At 60.8% G+C, this 18805-nt stretch overlaps 1 protein-coding gene across 1 annotated transcript; it reads left to right on the top strand.

Moving 5' to 3' along the window:
- Nucleotides 1–18289, top strand: NSG1 (neuronal vesicle trafficking associated 1). Its single transcript, XM_016203720.2, has 4 exons — nucleotides 1–168; nucleotides 3233–3349; nucleotides 14873–14983; nucleotides 17813–18289. Exons 1-4 carry the CDS (start codon nucleotides 40–42, stop codon nucleotides 18011–18013), a joined length of 558 nt encoding a protein of 185 aa, XP_016059206.2. The 5' UTR covers nucleotides 1–39; the 3' UTR covers nucleotides 18014–18289.
- Nucleotides 18290–18805: the final 516 nt, after the last annotated feature.

Raw genomic sequence — 18805 nt, forward strand, 5'->3', positions numbered from 1 at the left:
CCCTCCCTCCGCAGGCGCGGCCTCGGGTCCCCCGGAACCATGGTGAAGTTGGGGAACAATTTCGCGGAGAAGGGCCCCAAGCAGGCGCTGCTGGAGGACGGCTTCGACACCATCCCCCTCATGACGCCCCTCGATGTCAATCAGCTGCAGTTCCCGCCCCCGGAGAAGGTGAGGGGCCCCGCACCCCGCGCTGCCGGCGGCGCACCCCCGAATCTCGGGCGGCGGCCGCAACAAAAGAAACCCGCCTCGTGCACCGGGGACGCGAAGTGGGGCGGGCCCGGCGGGCGGGAGGACCCCCAGCCCCCCGGGACGGGGCATTCTGGGGCGGGCGACTCGGGGGCCCGAGGGGACAGCTTCGTGCAGACGACGGGACGCGCCGGGAAAGGGGAAGGGCCCGTCTTGATTTTCCTGGGAGTCTTGTCGGAGAGATGTCCCCGGACCCCCAGCTGCCCCCAGCCCCCCACGGTGCCCGGAGCTCCGGGTCTGGGGTGAGCGCTGGCGCCGCGGACCCTCGCGCCTTCCGAGGTGGCCCCGTTTCCGCGGATTTGCCCCCTGGCGGCGGGGAGGCCGTGTCCCGGGCCGGGGGCCCCTCCCAGGGGCCGGAGCCCCGCTCCCCGCCGCCCCCCCAGGCTGGCTGTGGGTGCTGCAGGCTGTGGCTCCTGCACCCAGCCGCCTCCTTTGTTCCTTTTGTGAAACCTCCAAATATGTGCTCCTGGCTCCTCAGTGTCACCGTAGCTGGGGACAACCCCCAAGAGTTTTTCTCTGTTCTTTTTTTCTGGATTTAAACAATCCTGTCTTTTGCATCCATTGGGGATAATATTTTCAGGATTTAACACTTAAAAAGGTAAATACGGTGTTTAGAAGTCTACACAGTTGTAAAACACAACCTAAAATATCAAACCAGTATCCATCCTCACCACCTTGCTGCTGCTTAAAACCACCCTGGCCACTGCCACAGCCACCGCCAGGGCCAGGGGTGAGCACATTCTGTTCCCAGCAAAGTACATCTGCATTTACTGTGTCAGTCCCTGGGGAGGAGGTCTGGCTTGGGCTTGTTTTTGTGGGCATGTTGGTGATGGCCATGGGGACGGGGGCTATTCCTGTGGGGGGCCCTTCCCTTCCAGACCATTCCTTTGCTGCCTGGTGGGCCCTCTGAGAGGTGGGCCGATGCCCAGCTGTATTGTCTGTTGGGCAGGGGCAGGGCAGGAGTGGGGCTGGCACAGGTCTTCCAGGTCAGGAAAGGAAGATCGGCTGGTCTCACCTGTGCACCTGGGCCTCCAGGTGCACTGATGGCCCCGGAGAGCCTCGCGGGAGGGCTGGGCTGCCTCCGGCCTCAGCTTCTGAGTTCCCTGTCCCCGTCTAGGCATCGCCCCTGCCGGGCTAGCACAGCCTGGTCCCGCTGCCCCCCCTCACCCCAGGGTGGTGGCCTGTGTGCCAGGAACACCGTGCCTGAGGCAGTCCTGTCAGGTGGCCCCCTCCTTCAGCCGGGCCCTCTTTCTCCCTCGGTCTGTTCCATTCCAGGACCCCCTGGCACAGTTGGCTTGGAGTTCAGGCAGGCAGGTCCCCGTGGCCAACCAACGGGGTAGCCTAGGCAGCTGAAAGGTAATGAGCCTCCCATCTCTGAGCAGGTTCAGATAAAGGGGGCAACTGGCAGGGATGACCCAGAGATAGGAATTCTAGCAGGACTGAGGGTTGGTCTCAAAGATTTCTGAGATCAGAGGTGAGGACACTGAGTCGCAGAGAGTTACAGACGGGACGTGCCCAGGGGTACTGGGCTAAAGGCCCACAGCCCTCTGGATGCTCCTGGCAGGGCCCCCTGCTCTGCCTGCTGGAGCCAGACGTCTCTCAGACAAGACCTCTGAACCCAGCAGCGGCAACGTGCTGCTCACAGCCAGGGTTCAGGGAGGTGATGTCACCTGTCCTGATGTGAGTTGAATGCTGACTGCCCAGCTCTGGTCTGTGTGTGCCACTCTGCTGATGTCATGAGGTAATTGCCACTATTATCCCACTTGACAGGTGTGGAAATGGAGGCACAGGGAGTTCAGGGACTAGCCTGGTAGTGGCAGGTGCAGATTGAGCTCCGGCCGAAGGAATGCTGACTGGTCCCCACGGGGCTGAGGTTCCCTGGAGTCCCCCTGAGATGTAGGCGAGGACACTGAGCTTCCAGTGGCCAGGTGTGTGCTCAAGGTCACAGCTAGTCAGGCATGGCTGGGATGTCAGACAGACAGCATGTCGGGGACGGCGCCCCCTGGGGTGGGCACCCAGGCCGTCATGCTCAGCACGACCTTCGTCTGTGTGGAAGGAGGAGGAGGGACAGCAGGAGCGTGGTCACGGGATGTGGTCCTGGTGGTCGTTTTCCAGTGACACACAGCATGGGCCACTTTCCCCGAGACGGGTCCCAGGGTCCCAGCTTAGCCTGAGAGCCCTTCCAGCCGCCTGCCCGGGGTTGACCATCCGACTGGATGGGATTTTCCCGGCTCCTGCCCTGGGAGTGGGGGCTTGGGGATCAGGGACGTGTGACACCCGACACTGCTCCTGATGCCCCCTCACCCGTCAGGGTCAGAAGTAAGGGTCCCTGGCAACAGGGCGTGGTGAGGGCGGGCAGGTGAGCAAACTGAGCGCCCGAGGGGGTTAGGGCTTCCTCCGAGGCTGGCGTGGGAGTGGGGAAGGGTTTGCGTGGGATGAGGCAGGACAGATTTCGTGGCTGTAAAGACATATGTCCGCCTCAGTAGAGAGGATGGTGGGGTCAGACAGGGACGGACCCAAGATCGGATTCCTTGAAGGCTGGTGCCCGCCGCTCGCTAATCCTGGAGGGGAAGAGCCGCTCAGACCTCCTCTGGAGTTACCTGGGGCTCCCCCTAAGGATGAGCACAGACCAGAGGCCCCTGCACCCCCGGGCCAGGGAAGGGCTCCGGGTGGACGGGCCCTGCGTCCGGAGCCAGGAGCTCTGAGTCCTGGCAGCCGCGCCCACTGCTGTGTGGCCTCGGCCGGTGCTCACCCCCCTGCCCCTCAGTTGACCATACACCCCTCCCGGGCCGCTGTCAGGATCCTTAATGGTAATTCCTCTGCGAGTCCTGGCACCGAGGAGATTGCCGTCAGTGGTGGCTGTCCCGTTCTTGTGAAGCGCTTCCTGACGAGGTGGCGACTGGCCCCGAGCGCCCTCCCGCGCGCCCTCTGGGCAGTGCGCCTGGCTGCCCACTGACCGGGCGTTTGCTTCTGTTTCCTGGGCAAGGTGGTCGTGAAAACTAAGACTGACTATGAACCTGACCGCAAGAAGGGCAAGGGGCGCGTCCACAAGATAGCCGAGTTCACCGTCAGCGTCACCGAGAGCATGTCCGAGAGGTTCAAGGTGAGTGGCCCTGGGGGCGGGCAAGGTGCTGCTGGACCTCAGGAGGGGTCCTGAGCCCCGGAGATGACCTGGGCAGGGCCTGGGACAGGATGGGACACCACTGGTCTGGGCTAATCCCAGCTGTGCCAAACCACCTGGTGGTTTGAAAAACGTCTTCACTTCCTCGTGTTCCCAAATGATCACGTATTACGTAGTTTGAACAACAGGGGAACCCACCCCTAAACTTTTAGACAAAGGTCATAAACACGAAAACCATGAGCAAATGTGAGAATCTTGACCTCACAGTCCCAGGAAGGAAACAGACAGTGTCAGAGGGTAATTGTCACCCTTACTACCTGCGTGACACAGGTCTGTGCCCCTTACTAGCGTCCGTTCACCTACCCAATCCCCCCATCAGGGCGGTGCTGTCAGCATGACCCATTTTGCAGATGCATAAGTTGAGGCACAGAGTGGTCACAGCTCTATTCAGCAGGGCCTGGGTCCACAGCCCTTGTGTCCGCCCTCTCAGTGCCACCCCCAACACTGCGTGGAGGGCGAGGCTTGGCTGGCCGTCCGGATGTGCCCACTTCGGGGAGGGAGGCATTGCTCTGGAGGGTTTTTTGCGGAGGCACAGCTGCTGAACGGTGGGTCCTCACTGGGCTGGGGTGCTCTGAGGGTGCAGACCGCTGTGCTGCTTGAGGAACAGGTTAGGGTTCTGACCTTCTGGAAACTTGCTCTTTGGGAGAGGTAGTGAAACGGTGGCCATCACCCAGGCTGAAAGGAGTGCCAGGCCCTAAGAGCGGCGTTGGTGGCTCTGTTAGTAGGTGAGAGCGAAGCCGGAGGAGGTGGGGAGCTTTGTGGGTGAGTGGGGAAGCCAGGGCGCAATCTTCAATCCCCCCCGCTTCCCGTTGCTCCACGCCACCCCGCGGTGCTGGAGAAAATCCCCTCGGAGGCCTGCCTGGCCCACGGGCCCCATCAGGGTCGCCGGGGGAGGGGGTGTTTCCTCACGTTAGCTTCTCTCAGCCTCCTACAGCCCTCCCCGGGCTAAGTGCTGTTAGTTCCGTCCATTCTGCAGACGGGGAAGCTGGGGCACACAGCGGTCTGCGGCCGAGGTTCCTGCTGGGGGTCTAAGGAGGGCATCGGGGTGATGCCCTGACAGCTGCTGGCTTGGCTGTGATGGTCACCCATGGCTGGGACCAGGTGACATTGAGCCGAGGTCAGCACCCCTCTTTCCCTCTGGCCAGTCGGCTCAGCCTCACCTCCTGCTCCGGCTGTGCCCTGGGATGTCTCCTGGTTGAGGCAGAAGTGACCTCAATTTGAAGGTCACAACAGCCAGCACTCCCATGGTGGGACACCACCTGGATACCTGAATCGGTCTGGGGTTCCCATCCCTGGTTTGACTGTTGCCCCTCCCAGGGCTGCGTGTTAGGTCCACAGGGCAGGGCACATGGGGAACTTGGGTGGCTACCCCTTCATCTGGTGACTGTCCCCTGGGCGCCAAGTGGTCCCCTAGCTCTGTGTCCTTCACTTGTGCTTTTCCTGACATTCACCTGGTGCAGGTCCCCAGGTCTCTTGTTTGGGGCATAGGTGACGCACCTGAACCACCAGGGCTCTCTGCAGCCACAGCTGGGCCTCTGGGTGGTTACCTGGCTCTTGTTGCCCAGAGTCTGGGCTCAGAAGGCCTGTGCCTGTCCCAGGGGACCCCCTGTGGTGGTAGAACCTGCCCCCTCTGCTCCCACCTCTGGGGCGTTAAGGAGGCGATGTGTGCGGTCGGTGCAGGGAGCCCTGCCTCGCCTGTGAGCAGTCCAGGCGTGTTCAGGCGCTCCGCCCCTGCAGCCCCTTACGATTCACAGCCACCCTGAGGGGGTGTCTCTAGCCCCTTTCACAGATGAAGCTGTTGAGTCCCAGGTGGTCCCTGGCAGGGGGCTGGGCTGCTCCCCACAACTCCCTGCCTGCAAGGCCAGGACCTGCCCACCAACCTCCTGCCACACATGCCTCCCCATGGGCCTCACCTTCCAACTCCCACACCCCACACATCTCCAGGGCCAGCTTAGGTACCACCTCCTCCAGGAAGCCTCTGGGATTAAGCTCAGCCTCTGCTGTTCCCACTGCCCCTTGTAGTGAGGCAGTAACACCATCTAAGGTTTATGGAGCTCTCCCATGAGCCACACTCTGGGTCGTTTGCTAACGTATTACTTCACTCAATCCTCATAAAAACCTCCTGAAGTGTGCACCGTTCCCTCAGTGGAGGGAAACTGAGGCAGAAAGACTGAACCCAGGCAGCCTGCCCTTGGCTGGGACACCTGAGGTCACAAGCTTCTGCTGGAGCTTGAGTTCACACAGGGGCTCCCACCCCAGGCCGCCCTGTGGGCTGACTGTTCCACTCTAGGAACCCTTCCCCTCTGCTGACTTGAAACCCTTCCGACCTCGAGCCCCACAGAACAGCCACTGTCCTCCGCGCCTTCGGATGGGTGGTGGCCCACGTTCCAGTCCTCCCAGTGTGAGCACCTTTCACCTCCTCCCGTCATGGTGTCCTGCCCCCTCTCCCCCGCTCCCTCATCTGCGGGGCTCTTCCCGGCCTATGCCTCTCTCCTGGTGTGAGGCCCGTGCCCAGGGCACTGGCGAGGTCAGTGGTGGCCCTTGAAGCGAAGGCCCCTGGCCCTGAGTTAGGGACCTGGGGGAGGGGATCAGGGCATAGTGTCCCCTGAGATGACATCAGCCAGAAACGGAGGCACAGGGACTCCTGGTGCAGGCTTACCCTTGGCCCCTCGGCGCCTGGCAGGACAACGGCTCCCAGACGCCTCCCCTCTGGTGCCGAACAGTCACAGCCTGGTCGTCCCTGGTGACTAACAGGCCTCGGCCTGGAGTATGGGTGCTGGGTGAGGCATCCAGGCCCTCATGGGTTGGGTTCAGTGGCAGCTCCCGAGAGAGCCCTCTCTCTGGGCCTGGCAAGGGGGTAAGCCCTTCACAGGTGTTATCATTTTTCACCCAGCGAGGCAGGTGACCCGCCCAGGGTCACACAGTCGGAGTGGCCAGTTGGATCGGGAGGCCCCTGGGCGGGGCTCGCACAGGTGAATGACCTGCATCCTGAGGGGCACCGCCTGCCTTTGCTCCGGGGCCTCTGCACAGGGGCACAGGGCACAGGGCTGTTTACCCGGCCGCTCCCTGCGCACCTGCCAGGAGGGTCATCTGACGGGGACCTGGCCCCCGGGTGTGTGCACTGCAACAGGCTCTCCAGTGGCCCCTGTGAGGGGGGTGTCCTGGCCCCAGGTCAGAGCAGCTCAGGAGGGCCAGAGGCCCCTGGAAATGCTGAGGATTTGCTCTTCCAGAATGTTCTCTTGGGCTTTTATTGTGATTGTTTCTGGCATCTCTGAGGCACTCCCGGGAGGAGCTGCAGCCGGCTGAGGTGGGGGCTTTTTCTGACACTGGGGCAGCCGGTCTCCCTCCTCGTTTCCCTCATCCTGTGGTCACACCCTGCGTGTCCTCAGCTGGCCCCTCTGTTCTCTCCGTCTCCGCGTGCATCTCAGGAATGAAACTGCCTTCAGCTGCTGAAGCAACAGGTGAATGCTGTCCCTTGTCCCTAAATTGTGCACTTCAGGAGCAGCGCCACTTTGAGCCTGGCCTGTGTCACTTCCAAACAGCATCCTCAAGCAGAGATGTCCTTTTGGACGTTACTCTCTGGTGATCACTCGGGGATTAATCTCCCGGCCACCAGGTTGCTAGGCTGGTTGCTAGGTAACTGCTGACGGGGGACAGTGCTTCCCAAGACTCAGCCACTCTGGGATTGCAGGACACGGCCCCCAGCGGCGGGCAGCTGTCGAGGCTTCCGTGTCAGCCAGAAAAGCGTTGTTTCATAAATTGGAGGTGTATTTTTGCCCAGAATAAACATTTTTTCCATTGCTTTTCAGAGGGAATGGAAGTGAGAACAGACACAGAAACATCGATGTGAAAGAGACACATCGATTGGTTGCCTCCCACAGCTCCCCGACCAGGGCCGGGGATCCGCCTGCAACCGAGATACATGGCCTTGGCTGGAATCGAACCTGGGTCCCTTCAGTCCGAAGGGTGATGCTCTAACCACTGACCAAACCAGCCAGGGCCAGAATAAATGTTTTTTGATTGTTCGTCTGCACTTACCCATGCGGACCAGCGTGTTGGGGTGACACTGGGGCTGCTGCTCACCCCTCTCCCGTCCTGGACAATGTGAGGCCATAACGGGGCAGATTGAAGGCGGCCCCGGCAGGGCTCCGCCAGCCCCTTCGTGCTTTGTGGTTGCCGTGAGTGAGGAGCTGCTGACACCCCGAGGTCCCCACACCCTCGTTCTCTGAGTGACGGGGCTGGGTGAGCAGCCCCCCTGCCCCCCGCCTTGTCACCTTCTGGGCTTCCATGAGATTCTGAGGTTGGCCTTGTGTGAATGTTTTTCACGGTCAGCACAGAGCGGGAGAATGTTCTAGAAGGAGAGACCATGCTGGTGCACATGGTCCCTGTTGTTGGCCCTCGACGGGGACCCTATGCACCCTTTGGTCTGGGTGGTTCGCATCTTTTCCTCACGTCCTCAGTGACCTTGAGCACGCTCTCGGGTAATGCGGGTGTGTTCAAGACACATCTCTTCAGTGTTCATGAGCAGTGACAGCATTTTCTGGGCTCTGGTGCCCGGAGCCCCTGGAGGTACAGCTGGACACCCCGAACCTCCGCTGAGCGTCTGCAGGACTTGGCCAGTTCTGAGGGTCAGAGCCCACATTTTCTGGCCCAGCTGTTGAGTGGGGGCTTCATCCAGACAGATGAGTGGGTTGAGCCATCTTGGGAGGGGGTGTCTGTGTTCACTTTTGGGTGGGTCACCTACACTATTTAGTGCTGTAAACACGGGGCAGTCACCTCTGGGAGGCCCCCAGGAGAGGAGACCCCCTGTCAGAAAGAGCAGACTGGAACATAGCACGTTCCCCGGCTGCTGAGCCCCTCATCTATGAGCAGGGTGCTTCCTCACTCCGGCGCGTGGGGACCTTCAGAGGGCTGGCTTGGGGGCCAGGACCCTCGTGAGCTACGTGGTCCAGACGGGGGCAGGCTGAGCACAGTGGACACAGTGCCTTTGGGATGCCCAGGCAGGAGCTGTTGGCCAGGACTGTCCCGAGCACCTAGGACACATGGTCCCTTTCTCACAAACTCCTTGTAACATTCACTTCAAGGCCCAGATCCTATTTGCTCTCCATTCCTGGATGTTCTTTCCAGAAAACACCGGAGACCCCTCTTGCCCCTGGGCAGGGTGGCTCTGGCTCAGGCTCACAGTCTCGTCCTGACCCTGCCTCACTCAGCCTGTGCCTCCCGCCTCCTGCCCATTTTTAAATATTGTGGTAAAATACGCATAACATACAATGTACCACTTAGAAGTGTTCAATTCAGTGACCTTTAGTACATTTGCAGTGCTGTCTGGCCATCACCACTGTTCCCCCTTCCCAGCCCCAAGCAGCCACTAATCTGTGTTCTGCCTCCGAGTTCCCTGCTTGGACAGTTCATAGGAATGGAACCATGCGGATGTGGCCTTTGTGACCGCTTCTCTCACTCAGCATCCTGTCTTCAAGGCCCCTTCACGTCAAATCGGGTGTCGGCTCTCCGTTCCTTTTCATGGCCGAGTAATATTCCATTGCAAGGACTGGCCGCCATTTATCTGTCATCTGCTGGTGGACACGTGGGTTGTTTCCGCATTTTGGGTGGTGTGACTAGTGCTGTGGTCGACATTTGTGTACAGGTTTTTGTTTTCAGGTATGTCCCAGGAGCGGAATTTTTCCTTCACGTGGTACTTTCACGTTTAACATGTTGGGGACCTGGTTTTCCAGAGCAGCGGGACCATTTACCTTCTCACCGGCGAGGTGGGGGCTCCCGGTTCCTCCACCCTCACCTGCCCTGGGACTTACTCCTGTGTTTCATCACAGCTGTCGTGGTGCCCTCGGGATGGGCGTCCCCCTCACGGCGCTTTTCCCTGTGGCTGGTGGCCACATGCGTGTCTTCTTTGGAGAAACGCCTGATTTAAGTCCTTAAGTCTTTAATTCTTATGTTTTTCCCTAAGAGTTTTGTGGCTTTAGCTTTTGGATTCAGGTCTTTATTCCACTTTGGGTTAATTTCTGTATGTGGTGTGAGGTAAGGGTCCAGGTCCCTTCTTTTGCCGGTAGGTACCAGCACCCTCTGTTGAGGAGACTGTTCTTGCCCCATCAGATGGACTTGGCACCTGTATGAAAACCGTTTGACCAAGGACACGTGGTTTTACTCTGGACTCTGTTCTACACCACTGCTTTTTATGGCTGTTTTTATGCCAGGGCCACACTGTTTTGGTTACTGCAGTTTTGTAGTAAGTTCTGAAATTGGGAAGGGTGAGTCCTCCCACCCTTTCTATATTTGCAAGATTTTTTTTGCTATTTGGGATCCCTTGAAATTTCCATTTCTGCAAAAAAGGCTGCTGGGATTTTGATGGGGCTGCATGGAATCTGCAGGGAGCTTGGGAAGTATTCCGTCTTAACCGTGTTACGTCTTCCAGTCCCCAGACGCAGATGTCTTTCTGTTTGCTGGGGCCGTGTTTAATTTCCTTCAGCAGCGCCTGACAGTTCGCAGCGCCCATGTGGTTCCGCTTTCTCCTGTAGGCGGTAAACTCGGGAGCGTAGTAACACCAGTGACCGTCACCAGTTGAATCACAGGTGGTGGTGAATCGCACGGTGGTTCCTGCCAAGGTCTTGGGACCTGTTTACCTTCATCGTTGCTTTGAAATCACAGTATTTATAAGATCTTGTTGTTTGGTATGTTAATAACAAAGTGTATATTACATATATATATATATATAATATACACGCACACACACGCACACATAACAAATCTGCATATTTGCAACATTTTGATGATAGTATTTCAACATAATTGGTTTTTTTATAGTCCTATGTTTAGCGTCTTACACATTTTAAGCAGGATTCTGAGAAGGATTTATAGGCTTCGCCGGGCTGCCAAGGATATGGATGGCATAGGCATGTGGAACCCCTCCCCCCACCCTCCCGTAAAGCCCCCTGCCCACAGCAGTGCCGCCTGGGCCTGGGCCTGAGCCTCGGGGAGGCCACAGCCTGGGGACACGAGGAGTGAGCGCAAACCCCGTAGCACAGCTGCACTCACCCCAGTGCCTCCTGCCAGAGCGTCCCTGAGAGCTGCTCGGAAGTGGCGCGGAGTCAGGGGTCGCGTGGAGTGTCCTCCTGCCCCGTAATCCATGGCGAACGCCTGCCCTCAGCCAACGGCGGCCCCCCCCCATCCCAGCGCCAAGAGAAATGCTGGTGGTCACAGAGGGGCAGCTGTCTCCGGGACCCTGCATTGCCCGGGAACGTCCGGCTTCCCACTGCTGGCGTGGCCCACAGGGACCTGTCACTGGGTCCTGTCCCCTTCTGCAGGATGCGTTGTGTCCTTTGAGGAGGTGTTCCCCCTTCAGAGGTGAGAGATGCAGGTGACCTGCTCAGTCAGGCTGACCCAGCAGGCGGGTGGCAGAGCCGGGATCCAGTTCCAGGCCCGTTGGGATCCTTCTGGAAGGGCCTGTGGCTCTCCCCTCAGGCATGATAGCCATGGGGACACCACGCCACGTGATGAGTGCACACCCCGCTTGTCTGCAGCATTTCCCAGCCCCGGGGTGTGTAGAAGCGAGGGAGGGAGCCGGGCCGCAGCCTGCGGGGAGGGCTCTGCCACACAGTTGGCTCCTGCTGACTCTCCGGGGCTTCATTTCTTTGCCTTTCCCCCTCGACTGTGCCAGGGACTTCACATTCTCATTTCTCGGTTCTGAGCCCGGCCGTCAGGCTGGGAATCCTGGTGGAGGGCCCAGGCCAGGTTCCAGGGCAGAGGCCTGAGGAAGTGGTTCCCGCAGCCCGAGGAGAGCTGGGGTTCTTTTTAAACCTAAGCAGACGGGGTGATGGGGGCAAACTCCACAAGGCTTCCCAGTTCAAGGGACAGGGCTAAGGACGCCCTCGCCAGGGCTGGAGATCGGATTCTGGGGCTTTTTTGGGTGGAGCTGTAAGTGACATAAAGCATTATGCCAGCTCCAGACGTGCGGCGTGATGACTGTGTTCGTACGTGTGCGAAACGATCGCCACAGTAAGTCTAACGTCTGTCACCTCAGTTGCCCGTTTTTTCCTTGTGATGAGCACTTTTCAGATCTCTTAGCAGGTTTCAGATACTCAGTGTGGTGTCACGAATGGTAGTCACCCTGCGTCCGTCACGTCCCAGGTCTCACATCGGTTTCCCGCCATCTGGGGACGGGTCCTGTGCAGCCTCTGTGAGCGGACGTGGCGCAAAGCGGTTACTATTAATTTATAAGAAAAAGTGTTGAGGGTCCCCAGACCCCAAATTCAATGCTCGTACAGTGTCTTTATTTCGTTCATTAGAACTGAAATGCTGATTACATTCAGGTTTGTGCTAAACATGACCCCCTCCCGAGCCCTTGGGCTTTCCCGGTGGCGTAGACACACCTGGCCGATGGGGGCAGAGTAAGTCGAGATGAAGCCCAGATGCTCAGGCTCAGTTCGAAGTTTCGATGGTGGCTGCTGAGACTCTGGGTGCTGAGAGGCTGGGTGCTGAGACATTGGGTGCTGAGATGCTGGGTGCTGAGACGCTGAGTGCTTAGATGCTAGGTGCTGAGGTAGCTGGGTGCTGGGACGCTGGGTGCTGAGAGGCTGAGTGCTGAGACAGCTGAGCACTGAGGCGGCTGGGTGCTGAGATGCTGGGTGCTGAGGTAGCTGGGTGCTGAGACTCTGGGTGTTGAGTGCTGAGATGCTAGGTGCTGAGGTAGCTGGGTGCTGAGAGGCTGGGTGCTGAGACTCTGGGTGCTGAGATGCTGGGTGCTGAGTGCTGAGATGCTAGGTGCTGAGGTAGCTGGGTGCTGGGACAGCTGGGTGCTGAGAGGCTGGGTGCTGGGATGCTGGGTCCTGAGAGGCTGGGTGCTGGGACGCTGGGTGCTGAGAGGCTGGGTGCTGGGACGCTGGGTTCTGAGAGGCTAGGTGCTGGGACGCTGGGTGCTGAGAGGCTGGGTGCTGGGATGCTGGGTCCTGAGAGGCTGGGTGCTGGGATGCTGGGTCCTGAGAGGCTGGGTGCTGGGACGCTGGGTGCTGAGAGGCTGGGTGCTGGGGCTCTGGGTGCAGGGACAGTGTAGCTCCAGGAGGGAGCTCAGTGGAGCCCCGGCTGCATCATCTCACAGCGCCGGATGCTGTTTGGCTCCTCACCTTTTTTCATAAAAGTGAAAATCCTCTTTGGGTTTCTTCTGGTTCCTGAAGACGGGCACCAGGTAGGTCTTTCGTAAAAGCGGAGCTGAGTAAAGCGAACTTTCGAGAAGGGGGGCACCTGTCCTGGAGGTTCACACCTTTGACCGCTTATTTCCCCCGGGCGCGTCCTGCGGCTTAACCGAGTCGGTGAGTTCCCACCGCCGTTGGGTGGCGTCTGGGAGGTTTCTTTGTACAGCGTCAGGTCGTCCTCAGGTGGGGACGGTCTTCGTTCCCGCTTCCCACCCGAGTGCCCCTTACCCCGCGTTCCTGCCCGGCTGCCCTGGCCGCAGTTGGGGACTGTGCTGAATAAAAGCGGCCCGCGTGGGCGTCCTTGTGCCTGACCTCAGAGGGACAGCTTTCGCTTTTTACTGTTGAGTGTGGTGCCAGCTGTGGGCGCGTCACAGGTGACCTTTGCTGTGTGCGGAGCTAAGTTCCCTCTGTACCCGCTTTGTCCAGAGAGTTTTTTAAATCATACATGGGTGTTGAATTTTGTTAATGTTTCCCGTTGATCGATTTGTGGGTGTTGAACCATCCTTGCCTCCCCGGCATGAGTGCCACTGGGTCCTTTCAGTGTGGTGTTGGATTCGCGCTGCTAAGGTTTGGTGGAGACTTGAGTTCTAACAGGGCGTCACCTGCCCTGTGCTGGGGACCCCCTCTCGCTGTAACGGTCACGAGGGCTGCGCAGGAGGGGCTTCCGTTTAATACACCTGCCCCCCCACAGGGCCCCCGAGAGGCAGCCCTGCTGCTCTAGTCCGCGGAGACCCCTCGATGCCCACGGGCTGCAGCAGGGGCTGGGCCCCCGGCAGGGAGCGTGGGGAGGGGGCTCGCGGGGCCGGTGGCAGGCTTGGGGGAGGCTGCGCGGCCCGGCTGAGAGCCCAGCTCTGCGCCCCCAGCTGTGCGGCCCGAGTGTGGGAAAGTCTGGTGACAGCTGCAGTGGGAGAGCCGATGCCCCCTTCCCGCGGCACCCAGGTGCTGTCCTTGGCAGTGCTGCAGTGAGTCCTTGGCCCACCCACGAGCCTGGGCGCTGGGTCCCCTCACTGTCGTTCGCAGGCAGGAGCCTGGGCGCCCGGGAGCTGAGTGACTTAGAGCTTGGCTGCTGGGCTGTGTTGGGACCTCACCCGCTTGCCCCTCCCGCCCCTCCACACCCGGCCAGCAGGGTTCTTGCTCTGGCTGGAGAGCCATGGGCCTGCTCAGCTGCTCCCCCTGGCACCACTGCCCCCTCCCCTTTCTGGACAACCTGACCTCCTTTGTCACCCGGCCTCAGGCTCAGCTCCCTCTGCACTCTCCCTGGGCTGTTCCAGGCCAGGTGGCTGTGTCCCTGCCACGGGAACCGGGCGGCACCTTCCCCATGGACTTTTTAACCTGATCCAGCCGTGGTTCCATCCTGCCAGTCTCCCAGTGCCAGGCGCGGGCTCCACGTGCAATGCAGTCTGTCCAGACTGGAGCTTCTCTGGCCCTGAGAGGGAGACAGCCCTGACAGTGAGCACCTGCAAGGCCCAGAGCCAGGGTCATTGTGTCCCCCAGGCCCCGCGCCCTCCAGCTGGGGGGACCTTCCACCTCCGTGCTCTCCCCACATATCGTTGTGTATTTATCTGCAAGTGTTAGCCGAGCACATGCTGTGTGCCAGGCTGGGCACTCGGCCTGCAGCGTTGAAGGAAGCGGAGTCCCTGTGCTCGCGGAGCCTGCCTCCGTGGGAGGGACAGACACCAACCGAGCGCGCAGGACACTGTGGAGGGCGGAGGGGGCGGGGCCCAGGTCTGCCCCTCCGCTCACGGTCCCGCTCCAGGGCAGAGCTGGTGCCAGGCCTCAGGAGACCGTGGAACAGCCGAGCAGCTGGTGGCTGCTGCTTCACCTGGGTGACTGGCAGCAGTCAGATGGGCAGCCATCAGTCACATGCCCAAGTGTCCGTGAGGCTTGATCGTATTTGTGCCCGGAGCTCTCAAAGGGCCTCAAGACTAAAAATAGCTCGTTTATAAAATAACAGTGAGGTAGGAGTCTGATGAAAATGAAATGGTATGAAAAGTCCAGTGGAAATGACTCTGCTGGCTGCTCGTCCCCGGAGGCCTCCCAGGTGCCCTGCTTCTGAGTCTCCTTCCAGAGTCTCGGCGCAGGCTGGTGTGCGTGTGTGTGCATGTCCGCCCGTGTGTGTGACTGTGTGCCCGTGTGACTGTGCCCGTGCGTGCATCTGTGTGTGTGCGCGCATGTGCATGCGTCTGCGTCTGCCTGCCCTGGCACGGGGTCCCCGGCCGCCCTGACGCCTTGCCTCTGCCCGCAGGTCTCCGTGCTGGTCTTCGTCGCCCTGGCCTTCCTCACCTGCGTCGTCTTCCTGGTGGTCTACAAGGTGTACAAGTATGAACGCCTCTGCCCCGACGGGTTCATCCTCAAGGTAAAGCGCCCCCCGGCCCGGGGGCACCGCTGCACCTGTGTCTCCCTTGACCTCACGGCACCTGAGGGACAAGCTCTTGAGGGCTGAAGCCAGGCTGGCGAGGGGTCCCTGGGAAAGGTTCCTGTGGGCGGGCGGGACCTGTGGGAGGAAACTCCTGGGAGGGCCCTCGGGTATGGGTACGGCGGCCCCGCAGAAGTGGAGGGCGTGCGGGGAAGCTGAGGCCCGGGGGGGGCTGCCACGGCCACGCGGGGCTCTGGGAGCGGGGCTGGCACACAGACCACGCTCCTGACCGTGTCCCGTCGGACCGAGTGTCCCGCCCGCCTGCCGCGCCGTGGCCCTTGCTCATGGACGCCCCCGTGGCTGGTGTGGCGCCTCGTTCCACGCCGCCGCGTGTGGCACGCAGCACGGACAGGGCGGGAGGCGGGAGATAAGGCAGCGCCGCGCCGTGGCCCGTGCTCGTGGACACTCCCGTGGCTGGTGTGGCGCCTCGTTCCACGACGCCGCGTGTGGCACACAGCACGGACAGGGCGGGAGGCGGGAGATAAGGCAGCGCCGCGCCGTGGCCCGTGCTCGTGGACACTCCCGTGGCTGGTGTGGCGCCTCGTTCCACGACGCCGCGTGTGGCACGCAGCACGGACAGGGCGGGAGGCGGCAGATAAGGCAGCGCACGCGGTGAGCAGGCGAGGCTGGGGGAGCCGGTGCGCTGGCCGGGCCGGCTCCTGCTCCCAGGCTCTGGGCGTCCGGGTCCCACGTTCGGTCCCGGACTTCTCAGGGCCGTTGTGCAGGGGACACGCCATCGTTCCCAGGGTTGGGTTGCTGACGCTGCAGCAGGAGCGCCCAGCTGTCTTGGCACTGAGCACGTGCACGGGCGGGCCTGGTCTGCCCGAGGCGACTAGGTCTGGGAGCCACTGACTGAGGGGCACAGGGCCCTTGCCAAGTTCGCAGGCGAGGCTGGCCCACGTTCCTGGCCCCCGCCCTTGTCCCCTCATCACGCTGTGTGCTGGACGTAGGGCTCCCACACGCCAGCCTGTCCCCCGGCCGCCTTCCCTGCCGGCCACGTGCTGGTGGCTGCTGTCCCAGGGGCTGGAACACAGCGGCCCACCAGGTAAGGAGCCCGCCCTCTGGGGCTCCGATTCTCCAAAGCAGGGTGAAGCCAGCTGTCTGCTGGGCTGGAGGGGTGTAAGCGCTGGAAAAGCAAAGCAGGGTGGGGGCAGGCTTGAGCAAGGCCTGTAGGCCCGTGAGGGAGCCGTGCAGGCTCCTGGGGAAGCGCATGCTGGGCCGGCTGCGTTCACTGCCTGGACGCTCAGAGCCTCCTGGTTTGGAGGAAGCCGACGCAGAGGCCTGGGGGCTTCGAGCAGGGGACGGCTGGCCTGGACCCAGCGAGCCGGGGAGCGGACAGACGCTGCAGGGCTGAACCAGGGGGTGGGGGAGCAGCACACACTGGCGACTGCAGGACCGGAGGGGGTGCTGGGTGGCAGTGGGAGGTGAGCTGGCTGTGGCCAGGCTGCCTGCCAGGCAAACGTCCCTGGAGGAGGGGAAGTGATGGGTGGTCCCTCAGTGGCCTGGGGAGGCTGGAGGCTGGAAGTGAGTGACAGGAAGCAGGTGACCTGGAAGGCGGCTGCTCTGGACCAGGAAGAGATGAGGGTCTGGACTGGTCGTGTGCTGGGCACAGATGGGGGAGACTTGGGACGTCAGACAGGAAGGTATCTGGGAGGCGGGACGGCAAGAGGTGTGGACTGGTCCAGAGCTGGGTGACTCCGGGGCTCCCATCATGGAGAGGGGCAAAGATTTCACAGGAGCAGTGACCCAAAGGGCACCTGATGCACAGAGGACAGCCAAGTCCCCAACCAGACAGACTGCTCACAGATACCAGGACAGCAGCCCCCCCAGGGGCCTCTGGGGCTTCCTTTCAGGCTCACTCCCCGAGCCTGGGGGAGGGGCAGACTGAAACAGCCGCCCCATCCTGCAAGGCCAGTCTGCCGGGTGACCTGGTCCTGGCGAGGCTGGCGCACAGCCGCCCTGGGGATGTGGTCAGTCCCGAGACTTCCACAGCTGCATCTTGGGACTCTGGCATTTTCCACTGGCATCTGATGGGGCGTCCTTCCTGGAGAACCAGCTAGGGGGCTGGGAGCTGCTCGTCCAAATCTCACCGCCCTTGGCTACAGCTGGAGGAAGGGGAGGGAGAGCATTGGAGCAAGCCTCCCCCCTTTTGCATGTTTGTGTATGTGCCACACCCTGGCACCAGACCTACCAGGGCCTTTACCCCGGATCTCTGAGGGCTGCCCGACACCCTGGGGGGAGTTGCTGCAGACCCCCCATTACCACAGGAGAATGCAGGAAGCCCCTCTTCCCTCCCTCCCATGTTTGAATGTTTTATTTCTGGTAGACGTCACAAGTTCCGTTTTCCATATTTAAAATATGTGACAACTGCCTGGCCGGGCGTGGCTCAGCGGCTGAGCATCGACCTATGACCCAGGAGATGGAGGCTGGATTCCCGCCAGGGCCTGGCCTGGGCTGCGGGCTGATCCCCGGTAGGGGGCGAGCAGGAGGCAGTTGGTCAGTGACTCGTCACTGACGTTTCCATCTCTCTCTCCCTCTCCTTCCTCTCCCTCAAATCATAAGGACGTATTTAAAAAATACATGACAAACATTAGGGTTCTTGGTGAAGTCAGAGGCCTGCTGCTCGGTGCTGCGCCCGGGGGGCCCACGTACCCCCTCCCCCGGTCCTGGGGAGACGGCGGGGTCACAGCCGCGCCCCGGCAGGAGCTCACCCGAGGCGCCCGCCGGCCCCTCCCGCCGAGCGCGGCTCAGCAGCCCCCTGTCTTTCAGAACACCCAGTGCATCCCCAACGGCCTGGCGGCCTACTACGCGGAGCAGGACCCCCACTCCCCGGACAAGTTCTATGCCGTGGTGAACCACTACAACCTGGCCAAGCAGAGCGTCACCCGCTCCGTGTCCCCCTGGATGTCCGTGCTGTCCGAGGAGAAGCTGTCGGAGCAGGAGACTGAGGCTGCGGAGAAGTCGGCCTAGTGTGATGGGCGTGGGCCACCTGAAGGTAACAAAGGGACTCTGAGGGACACTTCATTAAATATAATTACCGATAATTAGAGGCTACTCATTATGGTGCAACTGCTTCTGTTTGCTAACGCTGCTTTGCAAATAAACGCCGCAGACCACCCGTGGGCATCAACCGGTGCGTGTCGGGCTGCTCAGGGCGTCCGACCACTTTCCACGGGCAGGGATCTTAATATAGCTGCTTTGTTGGATCTATTGGATGCTGTCAGAAATAAATTTTCACTGGATGTACAGGGGGCTTGGGTTTCAGATAAACAGTGCATTTGTGGAATTCTTCTCTTAAATCCTCCCCGAGGAAATGATTTGATTTTTAGATGAGAAGGGAGAGAAAGAGAGACATAGATGTGAGACAGAAACATCGGTCGGTTGCCTCCCATACCAGACCTGACGGGGGTCAAACCTGCAACCCGGGTATGTGCCCTGACCAGGAATCAAACCTGCGACCTTTTGGTGCCCAGGACGATGCTCCAGCTGAGCCACTGGCCAGGGCTGGAGCTGACTCTCTAGGCCACCTTGCTGTCTGTAGACCTAGCGCCCAGCACATCTAGAGCGAGCCCGCTTCGCTCAGGGCAGCTGTGCCCCCCACCCGTCTGACCGCACCAGCCCCGATCACCTCCTCGCTGGTGAGGGTGCAGAGGACGACGGGTGAGTGCCACCAGGACGGTTTGCTGAGTGCATGTCGCCCGAGTCGGCGTGGGGGGTGAGGGGACACTGGAAGGAGGTGAGCTGGGCCCAGGCTGCAGAGCA

This window comes from Miniopterus natalensis, chromosome 1 (genome assembly GCF_054644295.1).
Source record: "Miniopterus natalensis isolate mMinNat1 chromosome 1, mMinNat1.hap1, whole genome shotgun sequence".
NCBI classification, from domain to species: Eukaryota; Metazoa; Chordata; class Mammalia; order Chiroptera; family Miniopteridae; genus Miniopterus; species Miniopterus natalensis.

What these genes read in the sequence shown, in the direction of transcription:
- NSG1 (XM_016203720.2), top strand. Translation starts at nt 40, where the DNA reads ATGGTGAAGTTGGGGAACAATTTCGCGGAGAAGGGCCCCAAGCAGGCG. An exon ending in AGTTCCCGCCCCCGGAGAAG is followed by an intron (nt 169 to 3,232) that starts GTGAGGGGCCCC and finishes TTCCTGGGCAAG; the next exon opens with GTGGTCGTGAAAACTAAGAC. An exon ending in CCGACGGGTTCATCCTCAAG is followed by an intron (nt 14,984 to 17,812) that starts GTAAAGCGCCCC and finishes CCTGTCTTTCAG; the next exon opens with AACACCCAGTGCATCCCCAA.